The 24,885-nt window shown below is 35.8% G+C and overlaps 1 protein-coding gene across 1 annotated transcript in view; it reads left to right on the top strand.

The window, feature by feature from the left end:
* Nucleotides 1–16,579, top strand: part of Plppr5 (phospholipid phosphatase related 5) — a 113,929-nt gene extending 97,350 nt beyond the window's left edge. Inside the window, exon 8 of the mRNA XM_010639923.2 lies at nt 13,863–16,579. Within this exon, the coding sequence (XP_010638225.1) occupies nt 13,863–13,956 (94 nt within the window). The 3' untranslated portion in view covers nt 13,957–16,579. The remainder of the gene's footprint in view (nt 1–13,862) is intronic.
* Nucleotides 16,580–24,885: the final 8,306 nt, after the last annotated feature.

Below are 24,885 nucleotides of genomic sequence, written 5' to 3'. Positions count from 1 at the left end.
GTGTTTGGATTTCAACTAAAGAATGAACCCTACAAATACTATAGTGGACAGTCTTATTGTTTCCAATACTAAGTACTTCCTTCCTTCAGCACAGGGTTCTAGTTGCATGATCAGTAGCATGGGAATAGAAATGACTCATCAGACAGAGCCACATTTATCTTGTGCCTTCTTCCAGATAATGATGGTCCCCTCATCCTAGACCAGAGTGGAAAGACACGAGAAGCAGGCCTCCAAACAAGGTGTAGCTTGAACAGAACCACAGAACCCAGCCAGCAACATGTAGTAGGAGAAATACCTACTTGTTGTTAGAAGCCATTGAGTTTCTGACAGTGTCATGCAGCGTAGTATGATCATGGAACTGTACAGTCACCAGGTCAGAAAAGGAAGCTACCTCCCTAAGAGTAACACCATATTGGCCTCGGACTTCTTCCTCCATCCTCCATAACATTAGACGTAAGGTCTATTTGATTCCACTTATGGTAGATGGAGTGATGCCTTTGGAGTTTTCAACAAGTGAATTTGCGACATTAAGAACTCTAGTCCCACTCAAAACATCATTTAAATATCAAGATTACCTCAAAATGTCAGCTATGCCAGGAGTCACAATTACGCTATTCATAAAAAGTCACCTGAAAATAGTTACCAGCTGAGTAATGCACCAGTGTCTAGAGTTCTCAAATTAGGAAAGTCATGAGATGAGTGAACTGACATAAAGAGAATGGAAGCCTTTTTTTTTTTTTTTTTTTGAGACAAGGTCTCACTATGTAGTCCAGACTGGCTTTGAACTCACTGTGATCCTCCTGCATCAGCCTTGCAAATGATGGAATTACAGGTGTGCAATGCCATGTCAGATGGGAAGCTAAGCTATAGTAAAATACAATAATAGAAATATTGCCAATTATAAAATTTATTTTAAAACAAGATAGGTAACAAAGGAAAATAATATAATGATGACAAAGTGAAACATAAGTTAAATAACACCAGCAAATGTATAAAACTAAGAATTTTTAGATTTTCCTACCATTTAGTAAAAAAAAAATTCAAGCATTCTGAAAAACAAATGTTGCAGAGAGTACTTTGAAACAATGTAGGAAAACTTAATCACAAGTATATGATTTAAACCACCCACATGTCAAAATGTTGATGTCTTTAATATTTAAAACATCTTAATTGAAAAATGGGTAAAGTTCATGAATAGTCAAATCATTAAAATTAAATACACATGGGACATAACTACATAGAAAGGTATTCTTTGTTATTTTTTGTTTGTTTGTTTGTTTGTTTTTTGGTACCGGGGATCAAACTTGGGCCCTTGTGCTTGCCAGGCAGGTGGAGGAACTATTGAGCCAAATTCCCAGGCCATTTGTCATTTTGGATAAAGAATTCATCAGGAGTCATTCATATGGGCTCAAAAAGTTGACATTTACCCTTTGAGCAACTGGGAGCCATAATTTTAAGGAAGGAACATGTTCAGAATGGTGAATAAACTGAAGGTCAACAATGGATAAAATCCAAGAACAAAATAATCTCCAAGGATATCATAAAACTTCAGTTGAATGCTAACATGATGTAGACCAGGTATCAATAAAGCCATCTTATCATTCTGACTACCCAGGTATCTTTTGTAAAGTCTGTTTTTAGTCAGGTTCTGATTTTGACCAGAGCAGTTATCTTGCCATCCCCATGATTCACAGTAGAAATGGGCTGCTAACTAGAAGGTGCTGGAGAAGCCACCTCTCCCTCCTTTCTCAGAACTTGCTGACTCATCCACTGTGTTCCTGTCTTCTTTACAGATTTCTCTTGCTCCTAATTCTGAGGGGGACCTATCCATAAGTGGTTCTTTTGGGTCAAGCTGCATCATGCCCACACCCAAGCATTCAGGACTTAGTCCTTTTCCTCACTTTTGCTTCTCTTTTGAAGCCTGATGCTGACATTCATAGGTCAGTGTTAGGTCAGCACATGGAAAATAGCATGCACATTATAGATTTTAACTGATGCCATTTAGAAGATCGAAGGAACGAGGCCCTTTATCTGTCAAGAGAACAAACCCATTTAAAAATAAATATATGGGTGGAAAGAATTTAATAGATAATGGAATATTTCAATATATTTAACAAGAATTAGTATCTAGGTAGTCTTATTAAAATTTGTAACAGACTACTGTAGCTACTTATGGATAATTTGGAATAACTTGAAAGCTCAAGTCGATAGAGTCAAGTACATGAAATACTTTTTGAGAATTATTTTCCATGCAAATCCGGGTATTGTTTTCTCCTTAGCTGATATTAGTTTGATCAGCTGAACCAAAAGAAAGTCTTCCTGGCCAGTAAGAGAAAGAAGGTAGTGACAGCTATAGTTTAGAAGTAAACTTAATTTTATATTCAGGGTAAGGAACTTATCATTAACCTGTACCAACCAACAAAGAACATGTTGCTTAACAGATGCATTAGATGAAAAAAAGTTGTAAGCAGTAATGACAATCCAAAGCTCTAGAAATGTCATAGAGAGAACAAACAATTACAAATGGAAATTACCGTATTTCATTCTTGTAGCAACTGCAGAAGCAAATTATATAGATAATGAAATTCTAAGAGAATTTACAATGTCCCAGGAAAGCATGTGCAATTGACCTTTACTTTGATTCTTTTGCAGATTATAGAAATCAAGGCGAAGCATGAGCTGAAATTTAATCAGATAGGGGGATGGAAAGAGAGTCAACCTTTAGCTACTGGAATTCCTGTGTTTGAAGCCAAGTTCATTTACATAATAACTAGGTAGAGATAGATAACCATTTCTTCATCCTTGTCCTCTTCTTCTTCCTCCTCCTCTCCTCCTCTTCCTCCTCCTTCTCTAAAACTTGATACAGTGATAGTTGTTCTCTGTAGGGTGATTGTTGGAATTAACAGGTCACAGGTAAACAGTGAACAATGGACACATCACACAAACTTCTTCCTGCAGCGATAGAATTCCCTTAATGAAAGTTCTGTTTGACTTCATTCAGACTAGAACAACCCTACAAAATATTTAATGAACTTAAAAGTTGGTACAGATTGTCTGTTTCATACATAGGACATGTGGCAAAAATATTACAGCATAAAATGTTGCATACATTAGTGCCATAGCAACAGCAAAACAATCCTGTGGTTCTTGCCAAGACAAATATGATTATATGTTACCATGCTCCCTGTGATAATCTCTCTGGGTTTTTTTGAATGTTGTGCATGAATAACTCTGGCAATCTATTTAGGGTTCAGTTGCTTTTCTATAATGCAAATCCTTCTTTTACAGGGAGTTGTAATATAAATGTTATAAATGCTGAGTTGTAATATAAATATTATATAGGATCATGTCAAAACAGCTTTATTAGTGTTTAAATATCAGAGTACTTAGTGAAACTAAGTGTTGTATATTCATATTTTAGGCATTATTCCTTAATCTAAACTTTGAACATTTATGAAAAATATTTGAAGTAAATCAATATTTGTTTGCTTCTGTTCTCATTTGTTTAATTTTGTTTTTTAAAAATAAACTGAAAGAGAAGCATAAAAATTCCAATGAGCATTAACATTTGAAAAAAAAAAAAAAAATATTTGAAGTAAATCAATATTTGTTTGCTTCTGTTCTCATTTGTTTAATTTTGTTTTTTAAAAATAAACTGAAAGAGAAGCATAAAAATTCCAATGAGCATTAACATTTTTAGGATTAAAATAGCATTCTGTTATTAGGATTAAAATAGCACATTCTGTTATTACTTTGCCATATGTCATTTTTCTTTTTTTTTATTTTATTGAGTTTATTGGTACATTTTAGGGATACAGTACAGTTACATTCATTGTTGGGATCATGTACCTTTACATGGCAAGTCTTGATTCTCATTTCTTCCCCTTACCTCTGCCCTCCCTTCACCCCCTCCTGTGGTTTTTCTATAAAATGGAATATTACTCAGCCATAAAGAGCGAGAGAATAGATTCATTCATAGGAAAATGGATACATATTGAAGATATACTCCTAAGTGAAATAAATAAGTCACACATGTGTAAATACCAAACAGTTTCCCTGGTGTGAATATTCTGCAACAATGAATAAGATTCTAATAAGATTACTGACATTTAGAAATTTGAAGAGAGGAGCTAAAGGTGTAGGGAAGGTGTGATGCATAGGGGAAGAACAAAAAGGGAAAAGATGAAAATAAACATATGTCATTTTTCTTATTCGCACTATTTATGAATTATAATACACTCCACAATGAATAAAAGCCAGTTTTTCCACAGTTTTTAGTAGATCTTTTATAAATGTTTCTTTCAGTTTTCAATGTAGACAAAAAGCATTCTCACCTTATTTGTGTGAATTAATATATAGTTGATGACTGCACCCCAAAATTATATTACTCATTAATCCATTAAGGAAAGAATAAACAATAATACATTAAAATTTATTTTTAATGGATATGTAATTAGTTGTATACATTATGTACAACATTTTTTACTATAAAGAGAAAGATCTCACAGCCACTCAACACTTCTCTCAGATCTGTTTCTTTAGGGTAGGTCATTCTTACAACCTGTATTGAGGCTTTCAAATCAGTCAGAGACACCACAATACTACGAAAACTTTCTGTAGAAAAAAAATGCAAAATTTGGACTAAAAGTGAGAAAGTAAATTAAACAATGACCCAAGTTAGTCTTATGAGAAAAAAAAAGTTGTTTTTTATTGTGTTGCTTAAGGAATCAATCAAAAAGGAAACAATCTGTATGTATATATAGTTTAAAATTTGAAAATTTAGGCTGGGGGTGTAGCTTAGGGGCAGAGTGCTTTCTTCTCATGCACAAAATCCCAAGTTTGATCCCCAGCACTGCAAACACAACAAAAACAAACAAAAAATAAGAATAGAATGTGTTAGTCAGCTTTCTTGTCACCGACACCCACAGCTTACAGGAGTTGAGGTTAATTTTCACTCACGGATTCAGGGAATTCGGTCCTGAGTCAGCTGGCTCCAGGGAAGAAACATCATGGCTGAAGAGGGCGGTGTAGTGAAGATACTCAGCACATGGTGGCAAAGAAGCTGAGCAGGCAGATGTGTCAAAGTGGAAGGGGCCAGCAACAGATACTGACTCGAGGCCACACATCTCTGACTCTCCCAGAAGTGTGCTTTACTAATCCGCTGATGGCAGAGACTCGAGGATGCTGTTAAAGACTGTTCACATGACCAAGCGGAGGGTCCATAATGGGTGGAAAACAAAATTCATGGGCTGGGTGTCTTAGTTACTTTTCTCATTGTTGAGACAAGATACTGCACACACAAAGTTAAAAGAGGAAAAGTTCATTTCAGCTCACAATGTGTAGAGGTTTCAGTCCATAGTTGACTGGTTCCAAGACAGGGTGGCATGGCAGAGGGACCTGGCAGTGGAGAAGCAGTCCGCAACAGGCAGGCAGCAGCAAAGAATCAAGCAGAAACCGCAATCCTGCCTTGTTTGCATCCCATTATATTTCACACAGGCTGTAAGCCTGTTTGTTGGTGCCACTCACATCCAGGGTGGGCCTTTCATTACCTACACTCTTTATTCTAGTACTACACCCTTAATCCACAATCACACATCGTCATCTAGTCATCTTTGAAATTCCCCACCTAGAAGTGTATGAGGCTTTGAGGGGATATCCATATACGAGCCATAATACTGGGGGTGTAAGTCAGTAGTATAGCTCCTGTTTAGCACACACACAGAGCCTTGGGTTGGATCCTCAATACCACAAAAATAGAAAAGAAAAAGGAAAAAAAGAAGGGAAGGGAGCAATGGAGGGAGAGTCATTAAGGTAGAATTTATAATAACAGTATAAACTATAGAGCAGGTGGACAAATTAGCAGTTAATGCAAAAAGAAACTTTGTAGTGTGAGTTTCGGTAGGACAGGAAGTAAACTAAGAGTTTATATTCCTAGCAAGATTAATTGTTAAAAATACAGCTAGGAGACCATAGTGCTAAGCGAAATGAATCAGACACATGAGGTTAAATGTTGCATGGTTTCTTTTATATGAGAAACCCAAGATGTAAATAAAATCCAAATAAAAGATAGATAGTAGGAAAAGGAGGATAGATCTTTTGCAAATAGGAAGGGGACCAAGAGATGGAGAGAGAGTAGGAGAAAGTGGTTGAACAAAGAGATCTTAGATGTGAAAAGTACAGATACCAACCCCTCATGAGGAGTGTGATCATTATGTAGTGCAAACAAGCACTAATAAAAGAATTGAAAAAATGAAGAATGTAGCCAGGAGTGTGGGATAAGATGACTGTAGACAGGAACATCACATGACTCAGGATTAGTCACTTGGAGGACAGACTCCACTTGGAGTGCAAAGCATCCACTATGTTCTTTCAGTACATTAATAGTTATCAGTTTGGTGACGTGAAGTTTCGTATCACATTGGGGAAACATTGAGTTAGGTGAAATGAAAGCCTTTATTGCAGCAGCTCTTTCTCAGTGCCTTCTTATGTATTGAAAAGCTTGGAGCAAGGCATATGATGTGCAAATGTTCCAAAGGATTTGAACACAAAGCTTTTTCTCAGGGTCATTCAGGACTACTGCTTGTTTCAGGCAATTTTTTTTTTTAACCAGTGAAAAGTAGCACATTACAGTAAGAATTGATATTGTGCTCTTGGCAATGCTTATTTCACTAATTAATTTCTTATGGCAAATTTCTGAGATTCAGGCCAAGAGATTCCAATCCAGTAGGCCCTGGTTTGAGTCTCCCCATCTGGACTACACAAATCAGATACCTTGTATCTGGCACTGGAGGTGATTTGAGGATAGAGCCAGCACCTGCCCTAGGTCCATCTGGGCCAGCCGAACTCCTGATGCAGTGGCTCTCAATAGTGGCGGCATATTAGAATCACCCAGAGAGCCTTTACAAATTCCAGTGATCAGAGCATGTCTCAGACCAATTAAATCTAAATTTCCGGGGCTGCATCAGTATTTTCTTTAAGCTCCTTACATAAAACCCTGGATGAGAACTAATGTCCGTAAAGGTTTGGTGTGGAAAGCCTTCAGCTTCTTTGGCTCCTTAGGATTTGAAAACACTTTGGGAGATCTGTAGTTAGTGCTCCAGTAAAAACTTGCCCACTTTGGTTTAATGAGCTTATCAAAGAAAGCCGCCTCAAGACTTCTTTCTCTAGGGAGAATGATCCTCTCATAAAGTTGTATTAAGGCCTTTTCCAAAGAGTACAAAAAGGAAATTCCTGAATGGAAACAAAACTGAATTAATGTAATACTCTGCACTGAGGGAGAGGACCACTGCAGGGACAGAAATGGTCCCACAAGGCTTCTTTTTCGATGAAACCCTTTCCTTTCAAATTTTAGCATTTATGTCTCCACATCCCCCTTCTCTAAATAACAAGAAATTGCTTAACACGAATTTTACAATAAATTTCACAGCTCCAAATCTGAATTTCACTAATCATTTCTGCTTAAATAGACCCAAACTTTTTTTTTTTTTTTTTTTTTTTACAAAAGTGCCCTACAATTACACAACTTACTAGGAGGAAAACATCACTGTGACAAGGTTAGGTCCTAGAGTATGGATTCCCTTTCCTATACCCTCTCTTTTCTTTCTTTTGCCCCTTGACGGTCCTCTGTGGAGACAGTGAATGAAGTTAGGAAGCAAATGGTAAAATAAAAAAGAGCGGCTATATTTGGGGTTTTGACACCCATCCGTCTTCCCTCATGAAAGTATAAATTGCGAATCTGTTACATCAGAACCATTGATTGATTGAATTATAAGACCATGATTCCTCATCCTGTATCGTTAGTGCCAGGTGTTTTTAAGGATGCACAATAGTGTATATTTTAGAAATTTGTTACTCTGTTACATAAGTGGGATCTGGAGGATCATTTTGTAACCAAAGCAGGGTGTGCAGCAAAATGTAGATTAGCTCTTTGCTACCAAGTGAGTTCACACCGGTGACCTAAGAGACATTTGTATTTTAAAGTTTGTTTGGATATGAGAATTACAAACTTGTGAAATTGTGGACTTTATGATCAAATGGATAGTTGGTGAATTTTAGTTATGAAATTTAAAAAAAGTTTTCTAAAATCTTGATTCCTTTTTCTTACTGTTTCTTCTTTCTTTTTCACTTTACTTTCAGCTTACTTCTGTGGTTTTTCTAAACTATAGATGAATAGTGAGTATGTTTCAGTAAGGACGAAGAACATTGTGCATTTAATCTCATTTAACCTTCATGGAGGTCGATTAAAATAGGATTAGCTTTATTTCATGCCTGAGAAAGCAACCTCATGAGGTTAAATTTCTTGTGAAAATTTATTTTGCAATCAGTTCCATGTTCAGACATTTGCCACCTAAACTACTGGACAGCAAAGGCATGTCCCCCACTGCTTCCTTATCGAGAAGGCCAGGGACTCAACCCATGGAGTTAATGACATTGTACACGGATCCCATTTTATACTTAGGTTAAAAATCTAAGCTGACTCTTGACAATCTCTTGTTAAACCACAAAATCTTTTTATTATCAACTTCCTTGAAAGAGTGGAATTGAAACAGTATTTAAACTTAGCACAAATGCTAATGTCTAACAAGGTAACAACATAGAACTTTAAATAAGCTCGTACCTTGGCTAAGAAAAGAAGTCAATACTTTAATAATATGTAAAACACGTTTCATAGGTATCCCAACATCAGCCTATTGAGAATGGTCAAGAAGAAAATTCACAGGGAAGTTCCTTTAAAGACTGTCTTGCAAGGCTCTTCAACTGGATAATGGGAATAAGCCACTGTGAACATCTTCAATTAAGGCAATAAACGTATGTGCGCTCAAGCGCACTGGTGTGGGAGTTGGGTTGCAAAGCTAAGGAAAATACAGAAACAAATGTGTCCTTCTGTGCAGGCTTCCACTCTAACCAAAAACAGGCTAGAAACTGTACAGCTTGGTTATTCTTATTATCAGACTTTCAAGTATATTTTATTTTTCATTCAATGTGAATTTAGCATTGCTTAACCAAATAACCCTAATAATGGCTCACTAAAGTTTGTTTATAGCTATAATTCTGAACACTTTTACAAGTCCTCATTTCTCATTGCCTCCTATTTTTAAAAGGAATATGTTGAGTGGCAGATTTTATCAGGTACCAAGATATCAAACTCTGTGTTACAAATAGATGACAGTTTTGTTCTAAATAGCATGCTTGCTATTAACTATAGAGTACATTTTCTATAGAGTTATAGCATACACAGTAAATTAAGTATTTTCACATATAACTTGACACATTGAAAATGAACATGCTATAGACATCAGAATTTTCCAAATTTTAAAATCCCCAAACAGTTGTAAGACACAAAATGCTTGTTTTTCCATGGAATCCCTGCGCTCAAGGACTAGATTCAGTATTTTGCTCACTGGTTTGCTGTGGATCTGAGTGAACCTTTCTTTATGTGACATATTGTAATCTTTATCACCTGCACTCTAGCTCTGCCCTTTCCACTATAAGCCTCTGAATGTGCGGTGGAGAAAAGCACCAGGTGCTGATAAATTATATGACTGTTCCTATGCATGAGATTTTGGGTTACCTGTTGCCTGTTTGTTCTGTGACCTGCGAGTGAAGATTAATGTCGCATATTAAGAATTTATACAGATTAATTAGTGGTCAAACAGGGGACCTGAAAATATTAAATGCAGTTCTGACAAAAATGTTGATAGGCAAGTAAGCAACATCATAATACCTTGCACAGGAATTATGATGTCTGTATAATGTATTTCAAATTATGTATTTATCTCCTCACTAATGTCAGCTGAATAATATAGAATAATAGTCTAATTCATGGTAACATAATATCTTCTTATTATATAATTATCTGTTCTTTCACTACATACCTTCAGGGAAATTCACCCTTACATTAGAAAAATGCCTAAAGCCTACTGAGAGAAGGACTCCATCACCTTCATTTTACAGTATAGGTTCCTTTGCTCTTAAAAAGTGAAGTTGATAAACAGAAGGCCTCAGTCCTCTTTGTGCACTTGTGTACTTAAGCCTATTATTAAATTTCTCTTTGTCCCTTCCCCATGCAATGTGTATTTTCATCTGTCTCTCTGCTCACCACAAACACTTTAAGGTGACAAGCCCTAAATGGAACCTCCTCTTTCCAGTGGAGGGGCTATCATCTGGCAGGTTGGAACAAGGTGGTGAGAAATGGCAAAGACGAGTCTTTTAAAAAGCACAAGAGTTTCTTCCAGAACCTGGGATCTAAAAATGTAGTTTATCTACAGACAAACCATTAATCTTAAATTTTAATGTGGTAGTGATTTGTCACAAAGAGAAGGGAATATCATTTGGAATTCATGGTCAATGAAAGGCAAGCTAGTGGCTGTTGAAATATTATTTTAAATGGCAAGACCGAATTTTTGCATTTTTTACAATACATATATTCAATGCATTGTTATTAAGGTGTCTACAACAGGATACTATAGAATGGTCAGTTTACAATGCATAGAAATCTTTTGTATCACATTTCTGAAGGCTGGGAAGTCTCAGACCTAGAGGGCACTATCTGGGGAGGATCTTCTATAGCTCTGTGATCTTTTTTTTTTTCTCATTGAGTTTATTGGTACTTTCTAGGTGTACAGTACAGTTACATTCATTATTAGGGTCTTGTACCTTTACATGACAGGTCTTGGTTCTCATTTTTCCCCTTGTCCCTGCCATCCCTCACCCCCTCCTTCCCTTCCCCTTTAAAAACACTTCATTTCCATTTTCTCATATTTTTTTCTTTTCCCTTATTCCCTTTCCCCTACCCTTCCCACTTTCTCTACACCTTTAGCCCTTTTCTTCCTATTTCACATTGTCAATTATCTCATTAGGATCTTATGTACTATTATAGTTTTTCGCACCAGAGAAACTATTTGGTATTTACACATGTGTGACTTATTTATTTCACGTAAGAGTACATTCTCAATATGTATCCATTTTCCTATGAATGAATCTAATTTCTCATTCTTTATGGCTGAGTAGTATTCCATTTTATAGAAAAACCATATCTTCTTTATCCAGTTTCCAACGGATGGGCAAATGGGCTGTTTCCAAGTTTTAGCTATTACAAACTGTGCTGCTATAAACATTGGTGCACATATATCACTGTGATATGATTCTTTTAATTCTTTTGGAAAGATACCCAGCAAAGGGGTGGCTGGATCAAATGGCACCTCTAGTCCCAGCTCTTTGAGGTATCTTATATTGATTTCTACAGTGGTTGCATCAGTCTGCACTCCCACCAACAATGGAGAAGGGTTCCTTTCTCCCCACAACCCCGCCAACATTTGTTATTGGTTGATTTCTTCATAGCAGCCATTCTTTGTGGGGTGAGGCGGAATCTCAGTGTTGTTTTCATCTGCATCTCTCAAATGACCAGTGATGTGGAACATTTTTTCATATATTTACTTGCTGCTTTTACTTCTTTGTCTGAGAAATGCCTGTTCATTTCTGATGCCCATTTTTTAATCGGGTCTTTATATTTGGGGGGAATGGTTGTTTTGAGTTCTTTATGTATTCTAGATACAAGCCCTTTGAGGAGCAGCTGGTAAAAACTTTTTCCCACATTGTAGGTTGTCTTGTAAGGGGTCCAGAGGAGGAGGGAGGGAGGAAGGAGGCAGGGAGAGCTTGCAAAGGAAACATGGGGAATGAACTCAACCTTTTGTAAGGAGCCCACTCGCACAACTGTGTCATCACCCCACTGATGCGGGCTCAGTGCTCATGGCCTAATCACTTCACTGGGCTCTGCTTCCCACAGTTGCATTGAGGATAAATGGCAGGGCATTCAAATAACCACATATGGTTTTCTCTCTGATTGACAGTCCTGACATAAGCCTGACATAAGTCTTTGTTCATGATTAGCGTCTTTTTAACCCTCCTGTATGCCCAGATGAAGCATCAAGCTACATGGTTTCACCAGTTTCTGTACCTTCTGTGTTCCTCTCTCCAGCTTGTTCTAATGCACTTGCCTCTTCTCTGCTGCTATCAAGCTTGGTATTGCTCATCAGTGGTGTTTGTTTGTTGCTTTTCCAGTACCGGGGATTGAACTCAGGACCTTGCATTTGGCTGGCAGGGGTAGCACCACTGAGCTATATCCACAGCCACTCATCATTGCTTTGTTTTTGTTAATTTATTTCTGTGCTTTATTGGTATTTTTAGTATTTATTTCTGTCTCACTCCTCTTCACTTAAAAGTACCTTAAGGAAATTAAATGAGCCCATGATCAACAGCCAGGATGCTTAGGCCTGTACCAATGGGTCTTTGGAGTATCATCTAGTTTTCTCTCTTTTTTAAAAATCGTTTCTTCCTCTCTTCCTCTCAGCTCTTCTTCATCTATTCCGAAACCACCATTTGACTGGTCTTCAAATTCTATCTTAACATTTTTGTGGCAGTTATTTTGTCCTGGGTCCTAGGCAGGGTGTGACTGTCATGTCACTTCGGTACTGAGGCACTCTTTGTCTCTTCTTAGTTTACTGATTTCAGTTCCACATGGGACCGTTGGAAGTAAAACTGAAACTCTGTAAAACTGTATTCTTCCCAGGCTTCTTACCACTTTTATTCAGTCTTAGTACACTGTACAACTCTGGTAAGTCTTTCTTGTCCTAAAGTCCTGACTGAGCTTTATCAAGAAGACTTAGAGATGAATTGCTGCATTTCCCAAGGTTTGCATCATAACATTTTTAAAATGGGAAATTAAAGTTATTAAAGGGTTTTCAGTAGTTATTTAAAATCATGCTATGCTCATTTCTGATTCTACTAATATTCTTTTTCAGTAGTCAAGCCTACACTTGTTCTACGTTGTGGTTAATAATAATCTTGAGTTGTGGTTTCATATACCTAAGTTCAATAAAAATGAATTTTAATTTCATTACACAAATTCTAAATATATTCTAATTAGTTAAAACATTTTAATTTGAAAAGAGCTGACTGTATGTTGGAGAAATTTTATGGCACACATTCAACATATGATATTCTGCTTCTAATATCATTGTATTATGATGAACCAAGAACTACCATGAAAAACATTCCAAATAGGTCTCTTGTAACAGAGTGCTTTCACAAAGTTGCTGCCATGTGCTGAGGTTATTACTCATGTTATATCTTGTCAGAATTCCATAATTCAAGATTACAATCCTATAAAGTAATTAGTTATGCAACATCCATTTGTCACTGCCATTTTTCAGCAGTCATGACATGGACTGTTGCATACCTGAATCTATTTAAATATCAGCCATTCCACAGCATTTTTTGATATATAATTCATTGCCTTAAGAAGAAAATAAGCAAACAAACAGAAAAATGGGGCTTTATAAAGAATCTTATGGTTGCAGTAAAAAGCAGATTGCAACCTGTATGGAGTCCAGATTCATGCAACAAAAATGAGGTATTTAAGTAGATTTTTTGTCAACTAACAAACGCCATTTCATCCTGAGAATCTCACGGCCTCATTGTATGCCATCTGTCTCACGGGGAGTAATTAATATGCAACTCCAATATGCAGCATTAAAATTCCATTAACACTGGAGCAGAATGTTAACATGTCTGGCATTGCCATTTTTATCTCCCAAAATTCCAGTGTTAAATTTGAATAATGCAGGTATAACATTTTCATCTATCCCATTAATTGAGAATATTGAATAAAATATATAATTAGCAGCACAAATTGCATAACACCACACCAACTTGGGTTGAATAATGCTGTATGTTTTAGCAACTTAGATATACACAGGCTACAGTTTTATATTCTTCTAGTGATTATGTGGAAAGGCTGCAAATATTTGACAAATCTAATTTTCCCAAGGCTCTCACTTTCTCATTTCTTTTCTCTTTTATAGAACCACATCACGGCCTTCGCGGAAGTCACATGATATTGAAGCAGACGGTTTCTCCCCGCATTGGACATCATCTCTTTTTACCATCCACTCATAACACCCCAAATATGTTTGATTTTTTAAAAAAGTTTATAACTTTGTCTAATAATTTTTATAATTTTAAAATTAATGTCAGTGTGTCTGTGTCCCCCACTAGACTGTGAGCTCCTCGAGGGCAGGACTGTGTCTTCCTTTTCTGTATCCCTGGCACCTACAAGAAAACCTAGCACAAAGTAGGTGTTCAATAAAATGAGATGATCAGATGAACAAATTAATTCTTAAATCAAGTGTTCACTTTAGTTTCTCAAAAATCTCTGAGACTGTAACAAGTAACCTTGACACGAGTCACATTTGTATTAGAAAAGCCACTATTTGGGGCTAAATTTTTAATTTTTCTTGTTATCTTTTCAGTAGCATATCATATTTAATTTGAAGTGGACTTTGAAAGTCATGGGGGTTTTTATTTTATTACTCAGCATGACATTATCCCCATTCTAACAGAATTCAGTGTGTGAAATTACTTTTAAATTCCTATGTCCTATACTACTAAAATAACGTTTGCACATTATGCTATATGTCACTTAAAATACCATTCCTACTATATATCCTAAGACTGGTGCTTCTGCTTTTGAAGGGGAAAATGCCAATTTTTACTGTAATAAGTAATGTACCATAATTAAAAATTATTTATTTGGAGTTTTTCTCCTTACAGTTGTGGTTTAATTGTTGATTTGTAGTTTCTGAATGCTGGCAGTGTTTAGGATTGGTTGAATGAGTAAATCCAGCCAATGATGGAATAATTTTCCATGGACTACAGTGTCTCACATGCAGTCGAAGGGCCCCTTTCTTAAACATTTTTTACAGGGCCAGATTTTACGTTATTCAAATGGAAAAGAACCACCCCTGACACAATTTAAATTAGATAACTGCTAGAAATAGAATTAATGTATTTGACTTTGCCTTTGTATATTACTTTATAGTCTGAAATACATTTGCTTTATGATTTCATTGAATCCTTACAGTCACCCCATATAAATATTACGAGTATGGTTTATTTCATAGAGGAGAAAAATGAAGCCAAGATAGGGTGAAACAACACGCCTGATCCTACACGACTAGCAAAAGGCAGTGTTAAAAACAAATTTAGATAGGACCCCAAACATTTCCCACATGCCACAGCTGTCGTGTGATCATTGGGTATCAAGGCCTTTGAGAGGCCGTTAAGTCCCAGGCAACTACCTGTGCTTCCACAAATGCAGAAATACCAAAATAGGGATCCAAAACTGCTGTATTTTAAATGTTTACTTTTTAAGAATGCACACTTTTGAAATATATAATGACATAGTAACCTATTTGTAATCTGATTTGTAAATAATTGATGTAGAAAGCCTGGAGCGGAGGCCCTTTATAAAAATGAAGCCTGAACCAAGTGTCTTTCCTTCCTCCCTCACCTACAGACCTCAGACTCCATTCAGAAGATCTGAGGGTGGTGTTTTACAATGAGCATGTGGAATTAAGGGTAGAAATCAGCATAGAAAGGAAGAGGATGAGCTCCTCAGTGGTCTCCTTGCCAACTTTAAAGCTAACCTGAGTAACTTTGGCTTATAGGAGCAGCAGTCAATTCAAACAAATCTTTCTAGTCTTGAAAGAAAGTGAATTTTTAATTCACTATGTAATTTCAATAGAAATCAGATAGCACCAAAATTTTTCCATTGCTTCCAAAATGGATGCCACTTGTCCATTTCCAATGCTAGAGCTTAAAATATTTACTAGGGCCAAATAAAGTACACCTATATTTCTACCAATCACAAATCTCTGTAGCATTTCAATTCTGTTGGAAATTTAGAACATGAAAAAGTTTTGAATACTCTGACCATCTTCAGAGACTAATGTTTTAAGAGTAGCAGTGATGGGGGATTCAGTTACTGATATCAGAAGTGAGGGGTGATCATAATGCTTTAGGAGGCTGGATTACCCATAAGGCTCCTAAAGTGATCAGTTCTGTTGGTTCCACATCAGCTTCCTAAGGATTCAATTGGAAATATTTTCCTGTTGGAAGCCTTAGCTATAAATTGCTATGTCAGTGTTATATCTTTGTACTCCACTAAACCTGGTCTGAATACAGGAGTTGTAAATTCTTCAAAAAGCCCAGATTTAACCTAGAATCAGAGTAAGGTCACTTTTAATATTTGAACATTATAGATCCAAGATTGCTCAGTGAATGACTCTATTATGAAGAAAACCAGGAAAAAAAGAAAGATACATGTGAGTAAGGCAAAAACCAGGCAAAACATAAGACCTTTAACCATGATTCTATTACTAAGAATAATGAAAAGTACATTTGACAAAATGTATATATGTATACACACACACACACACACACACACACATGTATGACGGGCAAACATATCTTTCTAATAAAGACATATTCTTTTCATTCTACTTACTTGGGGCCCAGGTCAGTATAAATTGGTCAACCTGAAAATTTCAGTAGTCTCCGTCTGCACGGCAGAAATTCTGCACATGTTTTATCTGATTCCTAAGATAACTTAAAAGGCTCTTTTATGTTAAAAGAGAGGTGAACCTTCTTTGACAGACTTTGTCCATTCTACTTCTAACTGGGCCTCTCTTTTCTCAGGATATAGCTAGCCAATTATCTTACATTTATCATAGAGTTTCCTTTGTGAAAGAGCAGTAGAGAGGGAAATAATTCTCTGCTGTGTATTGTATTTTTCAAATAAAATTTTAAAAACTAAATTGAAAATGATTTTTTTCTTTGTGTTGGTCTGTATTGGGGATGGAGGAATAAAGGATGCTTGTGGGTTTTTTTACATAGGTGTAGTTTACAGACAAATTCATCAGACATCTGTCTACAGAGCCTCCACATCTGCCCCACCACCAATCCTTCTGCTCTCCCCAGAAATAATCATTAGCATCCTTTAAAAAATCTATAATTTTTAAAATACATGGTGTCTTATATATGTGTCTTTAATAACCCATATTTTTGGAAAGCATGTGACTTGAAAGCCTTTCTGACTCCGCATTATTCCATGTGTTCTGTGTGGGCGTGCTGTGCTTGGTTTAGCCAGCCCCAGTTTTGGATGACTTCTGACTTGGGAGCCTGCAGCAGCACTCCACGCACACACTCTTTATTGGTGGGGAATGTCTCACAATTCTGGATGGATTCTATCAAATTCACCCCATTTCCACCCAAACTAGATCAGGCTGGCATTCACACTTAATGTGCATGACAATCAATGTTTTTCCTTTTGCTAAAGATACTGTTACTGATTTATTCAATTTTTCTTCATCTAATGGCATGGAATTGTATCATTGCTGTTTTAATTTTTATTTTCTTGGTTGGAAAATGTCTTTTTATATATTTATTTTTGAAACATACTGTATATTGTGGCTGCGTGTAGTGATGCACACCTGTAATCCCAGCACTTGGGAGTCTGAGGCAGGAGGACTGCCCAGAGTTCAATTTCTACATTTATAATAATGAAATTCCAATTTATTCTCAGGTGTATAAATTTGAATCCTCTATTCTTTTTCTTTGATTTAACTGTCCCTGTGTTAATGCTGCACTCAAATCAGATTTTCTATGTTTTCTTAAATGATAGCAACAGCTCTTCTCTTCCTTTTGAACAAAATATTGTTTGTTTTCTAGATAAACTTTTGAATCAGCTTGTCAAGTTCCATTAAAAATACTACTGGCCTTTGAGTGAAATGAAATACCCAGATTAAACTGTGGAAAACTATCATTTCTACAGTGATAAGGTCCTCAACAGGGATTTAGGATGTTTTTCCTAGATCAGTAATTTTGTAATGTCTTTTCAGTAGTTTTACAGTCTTGTTCATAGATGCCTAGAAGAATGTTAAATTTATATCTAAGTAACTTGCAAATTTTTGTTACATTGTGAATTGTATCTTGTATTTTTGCTGGTTTTAAGTGTTAGGCTTTGTAAAGCTATTGAATTTATTTTTATTTTTATTCTTGACTCCTCTGGTTGTTATTGTGACTGTTATGCTGGCAATCAAACCCAGGCTCTCACACATTCTTCTCACAAACTGTACCTACTGAGCTATATTCTCAGTACATGAAGTTCACATTCACCATGGAGAGTAGGTGCATGTACATAAAATGTATAATGTGTTTCTTTTGGAAATCTTATTCCCCTTTGCACCTCCCTCCCTCCCCTGACTCTAAATCTCCTCCCCCAATTTTCTTTCTTATTGATATTATTAATCTTAACTTATGTTTACTACAAATAATGCTTGCATTCATCTCGGTTATTAGGTTCCTGCATATGGCACATCTTAATTCTTTCTTACCCTTTCACTCTCCTATCACCCTCTGTCTCCTGTTTGCAAGAGGCCTAGGCCCTCATTTCTTTCTCTCCATCCTTTACTATGTGTTCTCTTTGTACTTTGCCCTCTTCAAATGAGATACTGTATGATATTTAAGCTTTGTGTATGACTTCACATTATATACTTCTAGATGAATCCATTTTTCTATAAATGTCTCAAATGTATCCTCTTTTATACCTGAATATTATTCTATTATAAATAGATACCATATTTTCTTTATGCATTCATCTACTTATGGACATACAGGCAGCTTCTAGGATTTAGCCATTATACATTGCTCTGCTATAAATAGCGATAAACACGTATCACTGTAGTGTAACATCTTTAGCTCTTTGGGGAAGATATCTAGAAGGGGAATATCTGTGTCATATGGAATATCTAAGCTTAGTTCTTTGGGCTCCACACTGATTTTTATACTGGTATACCAGTATAGCCAGGCTAGCATTTGTTAGTCTTTGACTTCTTGATGATTGCCAATGATGATTTTTGTAAGATGGAATCTTATCATTGTTTTCATATGCCTTTCTTTGATGGTCAGAAATGTTGACATTCTTTCATGTTTGTTGGCCATTTGTACTTCTGAGAAGTGTCTATTCATTTGACTTACCCATTTCTTAATTGGGCTTGTTATTTGGACTGGTCTAATTTTTTGCATGCTTTATATATAATGCTGATATTAATCCTTTGAGTAGAGCTGCCAAATTTTTTTTTCCTATTCTGCAGGCTGTCTGTTCACTCTACTAATTGATCCCTTTGCTATGAAGAAGCTTTTGAATTTGATATAATTTTAATTCCTGCTGTTATTTCTTATGAAATTGAGGTTCTGTTTAGAAAGTACTTTCCTATACCTATGACTTCCAAGTGGTTTATCTGTTTTGGCTTCCAGTAGATTCAATATTTCTGTTTTAATGTTAGATCTTTGATGCATTTTGATTTTAATTTAGTACATAGTGAAAGAGGTGAGAGATATGGGTCCAGCTTCACTGATATGCAGACAGATCTCCAGTTCTCTTAGCATCATGTATAGAATAGGCTATCTTTCCTCCAAAACAGTGGGACACTTTCAGAATTAATCAAATTTCCTTAGCAGTATTGCTCCCTGTCAACAATAACTGCCAGCCTTCATTCATTCTTCCACCATATTTACTGAGTGATTTGCAATGCCCTGACTAAATAGTTAGAAAGGCAGACGTGTCTTCTTCTCTTCCCAGTTGTATAGTTCACCAGTTCTGATGATGGAGCTCCACAAGTTTTATTTAAAGAAGGTTGAAGAACTGCCTGGAGATTTCCTGCTACTTAGGAAAAGTAAAATATATTTTACTTAGCCCAAGCAAAAGATATTTTAATAATCTACAGCAATAGCTAATATTTTGAAAGGAAAAATAAGCAATACCTCCACAAACAACATTGTGCCATTCAACTATTGCTAAACCAAAAAGGCTTAATGTGATATTATGATAATAAGTATTTACTACCCTTCCCAGGTCTGTGGCTTAATCAATCATTGTTCTGGTATAAACTGAGCATATTCATGCATCCAACATCTGACTGTTAGCTTGGGCTGATCTTGCCTGGCCTCTGTCACATACGTTGGAATCATCTGGCCATCTATGCTGGTCTGGGATGGCTTTGCTCTGGACAGCTGAATTCTTTCTTCTCTATAGAGTCCCTGAAATGTTCAAGCATGATTTCTCAACTTGTACAGTACTGATTTAATCTGTTGAGCATGAAAAATACACAAATAACAATAAAAATCATGTTTCTTTCATATAAACCGGAATGGCCACTCCACAAGTCACCAAGTACATCTATCACCAGAACACCGTGGTGACAGATTGACTAGAGAACTAATCCAGCATTTAACTAAGAGCATCAAGAAACTTGCTGTAGCTTTTATTTAAAGGTGAACTTTCTAATTATTTTACTATAGGCCACAAAAGGAGGAAAACATAACTTTACATAAAAAGTAAAGAATGAACAGAAACATCAAAATATAATAGAAAAGTAACAAATATAAGACTACATTATGATAAACATGAATACAGCATGTACATTTAGTACATGATTGTGAAGTATGTGTGCACACATATACACATTTGATTTGTGCAACTCTGATTTTTAGAAATTTGAGCTGCCATAATTTAAATAATATCACTCCCATGAAAATAGGGTCCCAAATTCATTCCTGGAATCAAGCATTACCCTGGTTCCAAAACCAAAGAAGGATCTAAAAAAAGAGAATTACAGAAAAATAAATGCAAAAATCCTAAACAAGATACTGGGAAACAGAATGAAGCAAATCATCAAGAAAGTTACACACCATGACCTAGTTGGTTTCATCCCAGGGATGCAGGGATGGTTCAACATATGCAAATTAATAAGTGTAATATACTATATTAACAGAGCCAAGGACAGAAACCATATTATCCCCTCAGCGGCAGAAAAAACATTTGACAAGATCCAACAGCCACCCATTTATGATAAAACCCTTACAGAAAATTGGTATAGATAGTTTTTATCTCAACAGCCATCTATGACAAGGCAATAGCCAACATCTTAATCTTACTAAATGGATGAAAACTGAAAATTTTCATTCTAAAAATCAGGAACAAGGAAAGAATGTTCCCTGTTACCACTCTTGTTCAATATAGTTCTCGAAATACTAGCCAGAGAAATTAGACAATAAAAATAAATAAAAAAGTAAAAGGGTAGGAAAGGAAGAAGTTAAATTATCATTATTTGCTGATGACATGATATTCTACATAGAAGATCCCCAAAACTCTACCAAAAGTCTTTTAGATTTGATAACCAAATTCAGTGGCCTAGCTGGATATGAAGTCAACACTTAAAACTCAATAGCTGAGGGCCAAGGATTTAGCTCAATGGCACCACACCCGCCTCATAAGCACAAGGTCCTGAGTTCATTCCTGGTACCGAAAGAAAAAAAAAAGATCAATCTTCCTGTATATGAACAAGAAACTCACTGAAAGCAAAATTAGAGAAAGAATAGCTCTCACAATAGCATGCAAGAAAATGAAATACCTAAGAATCAATCTAACCAAGGAAGTAAAAGACCTCTATGTTGAAAACTGCAGTATTCTTGGGCTGGGGATATAATTCAGGAGTGCTGTAGCCTGCCTTGCCTCAAAAGCACAAGGTCCTGTGTTTGTCCCCTGGTACCAACAAACAAACAAACAAACAAATAAATAAATAAATAAATAAAATAAACGAAAAACTACAGTACTCTCATAAGGGAGGTTGAAGAAAATTATTAGACAATGGAAAAATATCCCTGTTCTTGGATAGGAAGTACTTACTAATATAGTGAAAATGGCGATACATCCAAAATTGTATACAGATTCAGTGCAATCCCTATCAAAATTCCAACAGCATATCTCATACAATTAGAAAAAAATAGTTGTAAAATTCATATAGAACCAGAAGAGACCTATACAATCCAAAGAAAATTCTGGGCAACAAAGGTAAGGCAGGGAACATCACAATCCCTGACTTTAAATTATACTACAAAGCTACTGTGATTAAAAAAAAAAAAGAAAGAAAATGAAAAACAGCGCTGTACTGGCAAAAGAACAGATCTGATAGCCAATGGAGCAGACTAGAAGATGGAGTAACAACTCCAGACATTCTTGGCCTCCTTATCTTTGACAAAGGAGTCAAACACCTTCCCTGGAAGAAACATAGTCTTGTTATTAATGGTGTTGGAAAAACTGGCTTTCCACACGCTGAAGATTGAAACTAGATTCGTATCTTTCCCTATGCTCTAACCTAAAATCAAAATGGATCAAGGATCTAAATATTGAAATGAAAACACTAAATCTTTTGGAAGAGAGAATAGATAGATTGCTTGAGGACATAGGAATAGGTAAAGACTTTGTGAACAAAACCCAGACCCATAGGAAATGCTAAACAGAATCAACAAGTGGGACCCTCTCATATTATTAAAAAGCTTTTACAGAGCAAGAGAAAGCATCAACAGGGTGCAGAGATGACACATGGAGTGGGAAAAAACTTTACCAGCTATTCATCAGATAAAGGACTAGATATATCTAGAATATATAAAGGATTTATATATGTAAAATATATAAATAACTCAAAAAATCAGAACCCCCAAATTTAAAGACCCAATCCAAAAATGTGCATCTGAAATTAAAAGACATTTCTTAGATAAAGAATTAGAAACAGAAAATAAATATATTTTTAAAATGGTCACTGTCATTCATGAAAAGCCAATTAAAATACTGCTGAGATTCTATCTCAAGAAAGAATGGCTACTATCAAGAAATCAACCAATAACTGATGCTAGAGGGTCTGTGGGGAAAAAGGAACCCTATTCCTTCCAGTGGGAGTGCAGTCTGGTGCAGCCATCATGGAAATCAGTGTGGTGATTTCTTAAAAAAACTAAAACTAAAGGTTTCATTGACCCAGATATTCCTCTTCTTGGAATCTTTCAAAAAGAATTAAAAGCATCATAGCACAGCCATATATGCACACCCATGTTTATAGCAGCACAGCTTGTAATAGGACAATCTTAGAAACTCCCAAATGCCCATCAACTGATAAGTGAATAAAAAAGATGAAGACTGCCTACAAGAAGTTATTTTTACAGAAAACTTCACTATAGTGAAACTCTTGGAGATATCTACTTTGAAAGGGCAAGAGATCTAACATTGGCAGCTGATCTAAACTAATCATATGACAAATAGCCAAGGTGTAAAATAGATATTCATCCCATAGTCTAAATTCTACGACAAGAGGATTGCATATTGGTTGCATATGACTTAGTCAGCTGGGGCTGCTGTAGTAAAATGTCACAGATGGAATGATTTATAGTAGACATTTGTTTGCTATGATTATGGAAGCTATAAGTTTGAAATCATGGTGCCAGGCAAAAATTTTGGTGATGATCTTCTTACAGAGTAGCCTTCTCACTGAGGGGATGGGGTAGCTTCAGTGAGAGGGTGTAAGCTGGGACTGTGTCCCCTTTTCATAAGGGCGTTAATCCCATCACATGGTTCCCATTTTCAGGATTACTTCTAAACCTAATTACCTCCAAGGCTCAACTTCCAAATATTTTCATAGTGGGGATTAGAGCTTCGAAATATGAAAGAGAGGCAGGGAGTACATTCAGTCTCTAGCAAGAGTAGTCAACAAAATTTTTGCAAAGAAATACAAAGATTAATTCTGAGTATTTCTGTTTTAAATTTCACGGTAATAGATAAATATTAGCATAACTGTTTTTGTTTCATTGTCTTGCATATTTAAAACTATCAGACACTTTTAAATATTTTGACAAATTTTTAAAGTAACAGATTAATTATAATTTTCTCATGTTTATTAAGATCACTTTACATAGAATATTTGCCAAAAAATACACATGGGCATGTGTGGATACAGATACATCCTTCGTATATGTACAAACACCATATATTTATAAATTTTATTTAAAAAGAAATATTACCTAATTTTATATTAACACATAGTGGTAAGAATTTTGTACCCCAAATCTCTTAATTATTGATTTATCTTTATTTTGATTAATTGATCACTTATTTTTCCATGGCCAAACAAGAAATATTGGTTGTAGCAATAAATCAGATAGTATTTGTATTAGATTATCATTTCAGCTATTTAGTATATTTATTAAAAGGAGAGGAGCTATGGAACACTGCTTTGTTTTCCCAGATAACTCAAGCCTAATATTTTAAGCAATCTTTTAAAATTATAGTGTTTCCATTCTTGTTTAGTATTGTATAATATTTGATTTGATTAACCCAGTCTTTTGAACATAAATCATTTGCTTTGGTGGTTTAACAAAGTAAATATCTTGGGAGTTATAAAAAGCTGTATAAAGATGTGCATCCCCATGATCTAAAGCGTCTGAGAAGAAGTATTTGACTTTTTGTCTACTCACTTGGTGGCATTCTATGCCCTCTGCTGTTAATTCTCATAATTGTTTGCCTTGAAAACAACATTTAATTTAAAGTTTCTCACTGGCTTCAAGTTGGCTACTGCATTAGTTAGCTTCAGATGCCACAATAAAATACACAAGAATGAGTGACTTAAATAGTAGGAATCTATTTACTTATTTGTTGTTTGTTTGTTTATTTATTTTACAATTCTGGAAACTGGAAGTCCAAGTTCAATGTCCAACAGAGGCAAGATTTTATGAGGACCTTTTGCATGGGTTGCAGATAACTGCCTTCTCCATGACAACAAAAAAATCTCTGATGTAGTTTCTCCTTCTTCTCCTCCTCCTCCTCCGTCTTCCTTTTTAGTAAAGATAAATCTTTCAGAGATTAAGGACGTACTCTTAGGACCTCACTGGTCCTTTAGTGCCTCCTTAAAAGCCTATGTAAAAACATAATCACAGTGGGAATTAAGGCTTGAGGATATGAATTGGTGTAGGGTGAGGAGACGCAATTAGATCTATAGATATTCACTGTGTTAAAAAGTCATCTTTATAGTCATGTTCCATAGACAAAGGATGCCAACTGATCTCAGGTAGCCATGGTGTTATTGCATTTAAAATTAAGTCAGATATGTTGAAGTGGACTCTACTCCTTTCACCTCATGAAACATGATATTTGGGGTTTGT

The sequence above is a fragment of the Fukomys damarensis genome, unplaced genomic scaffold (genome assembly GCF_012274545.1).
Source record: "Fukomys damarensis isolate Sample0158 unplaced genomic scaffold, DMR_v1.0_HiC HiC_scaffold_33, whole genome shotgun sequence".
NCBI classification, from domain to species: Eukaryota; Metazoa; Chordata; class Mammalia; order Rodentia; family Bathyergidae; genus Fukomys; species Fukomys damarensis.
Note: the sequence above shows the minus strand (reverse complement) of the source record. Positions and strands in the feature narration are given on the sequence as shown.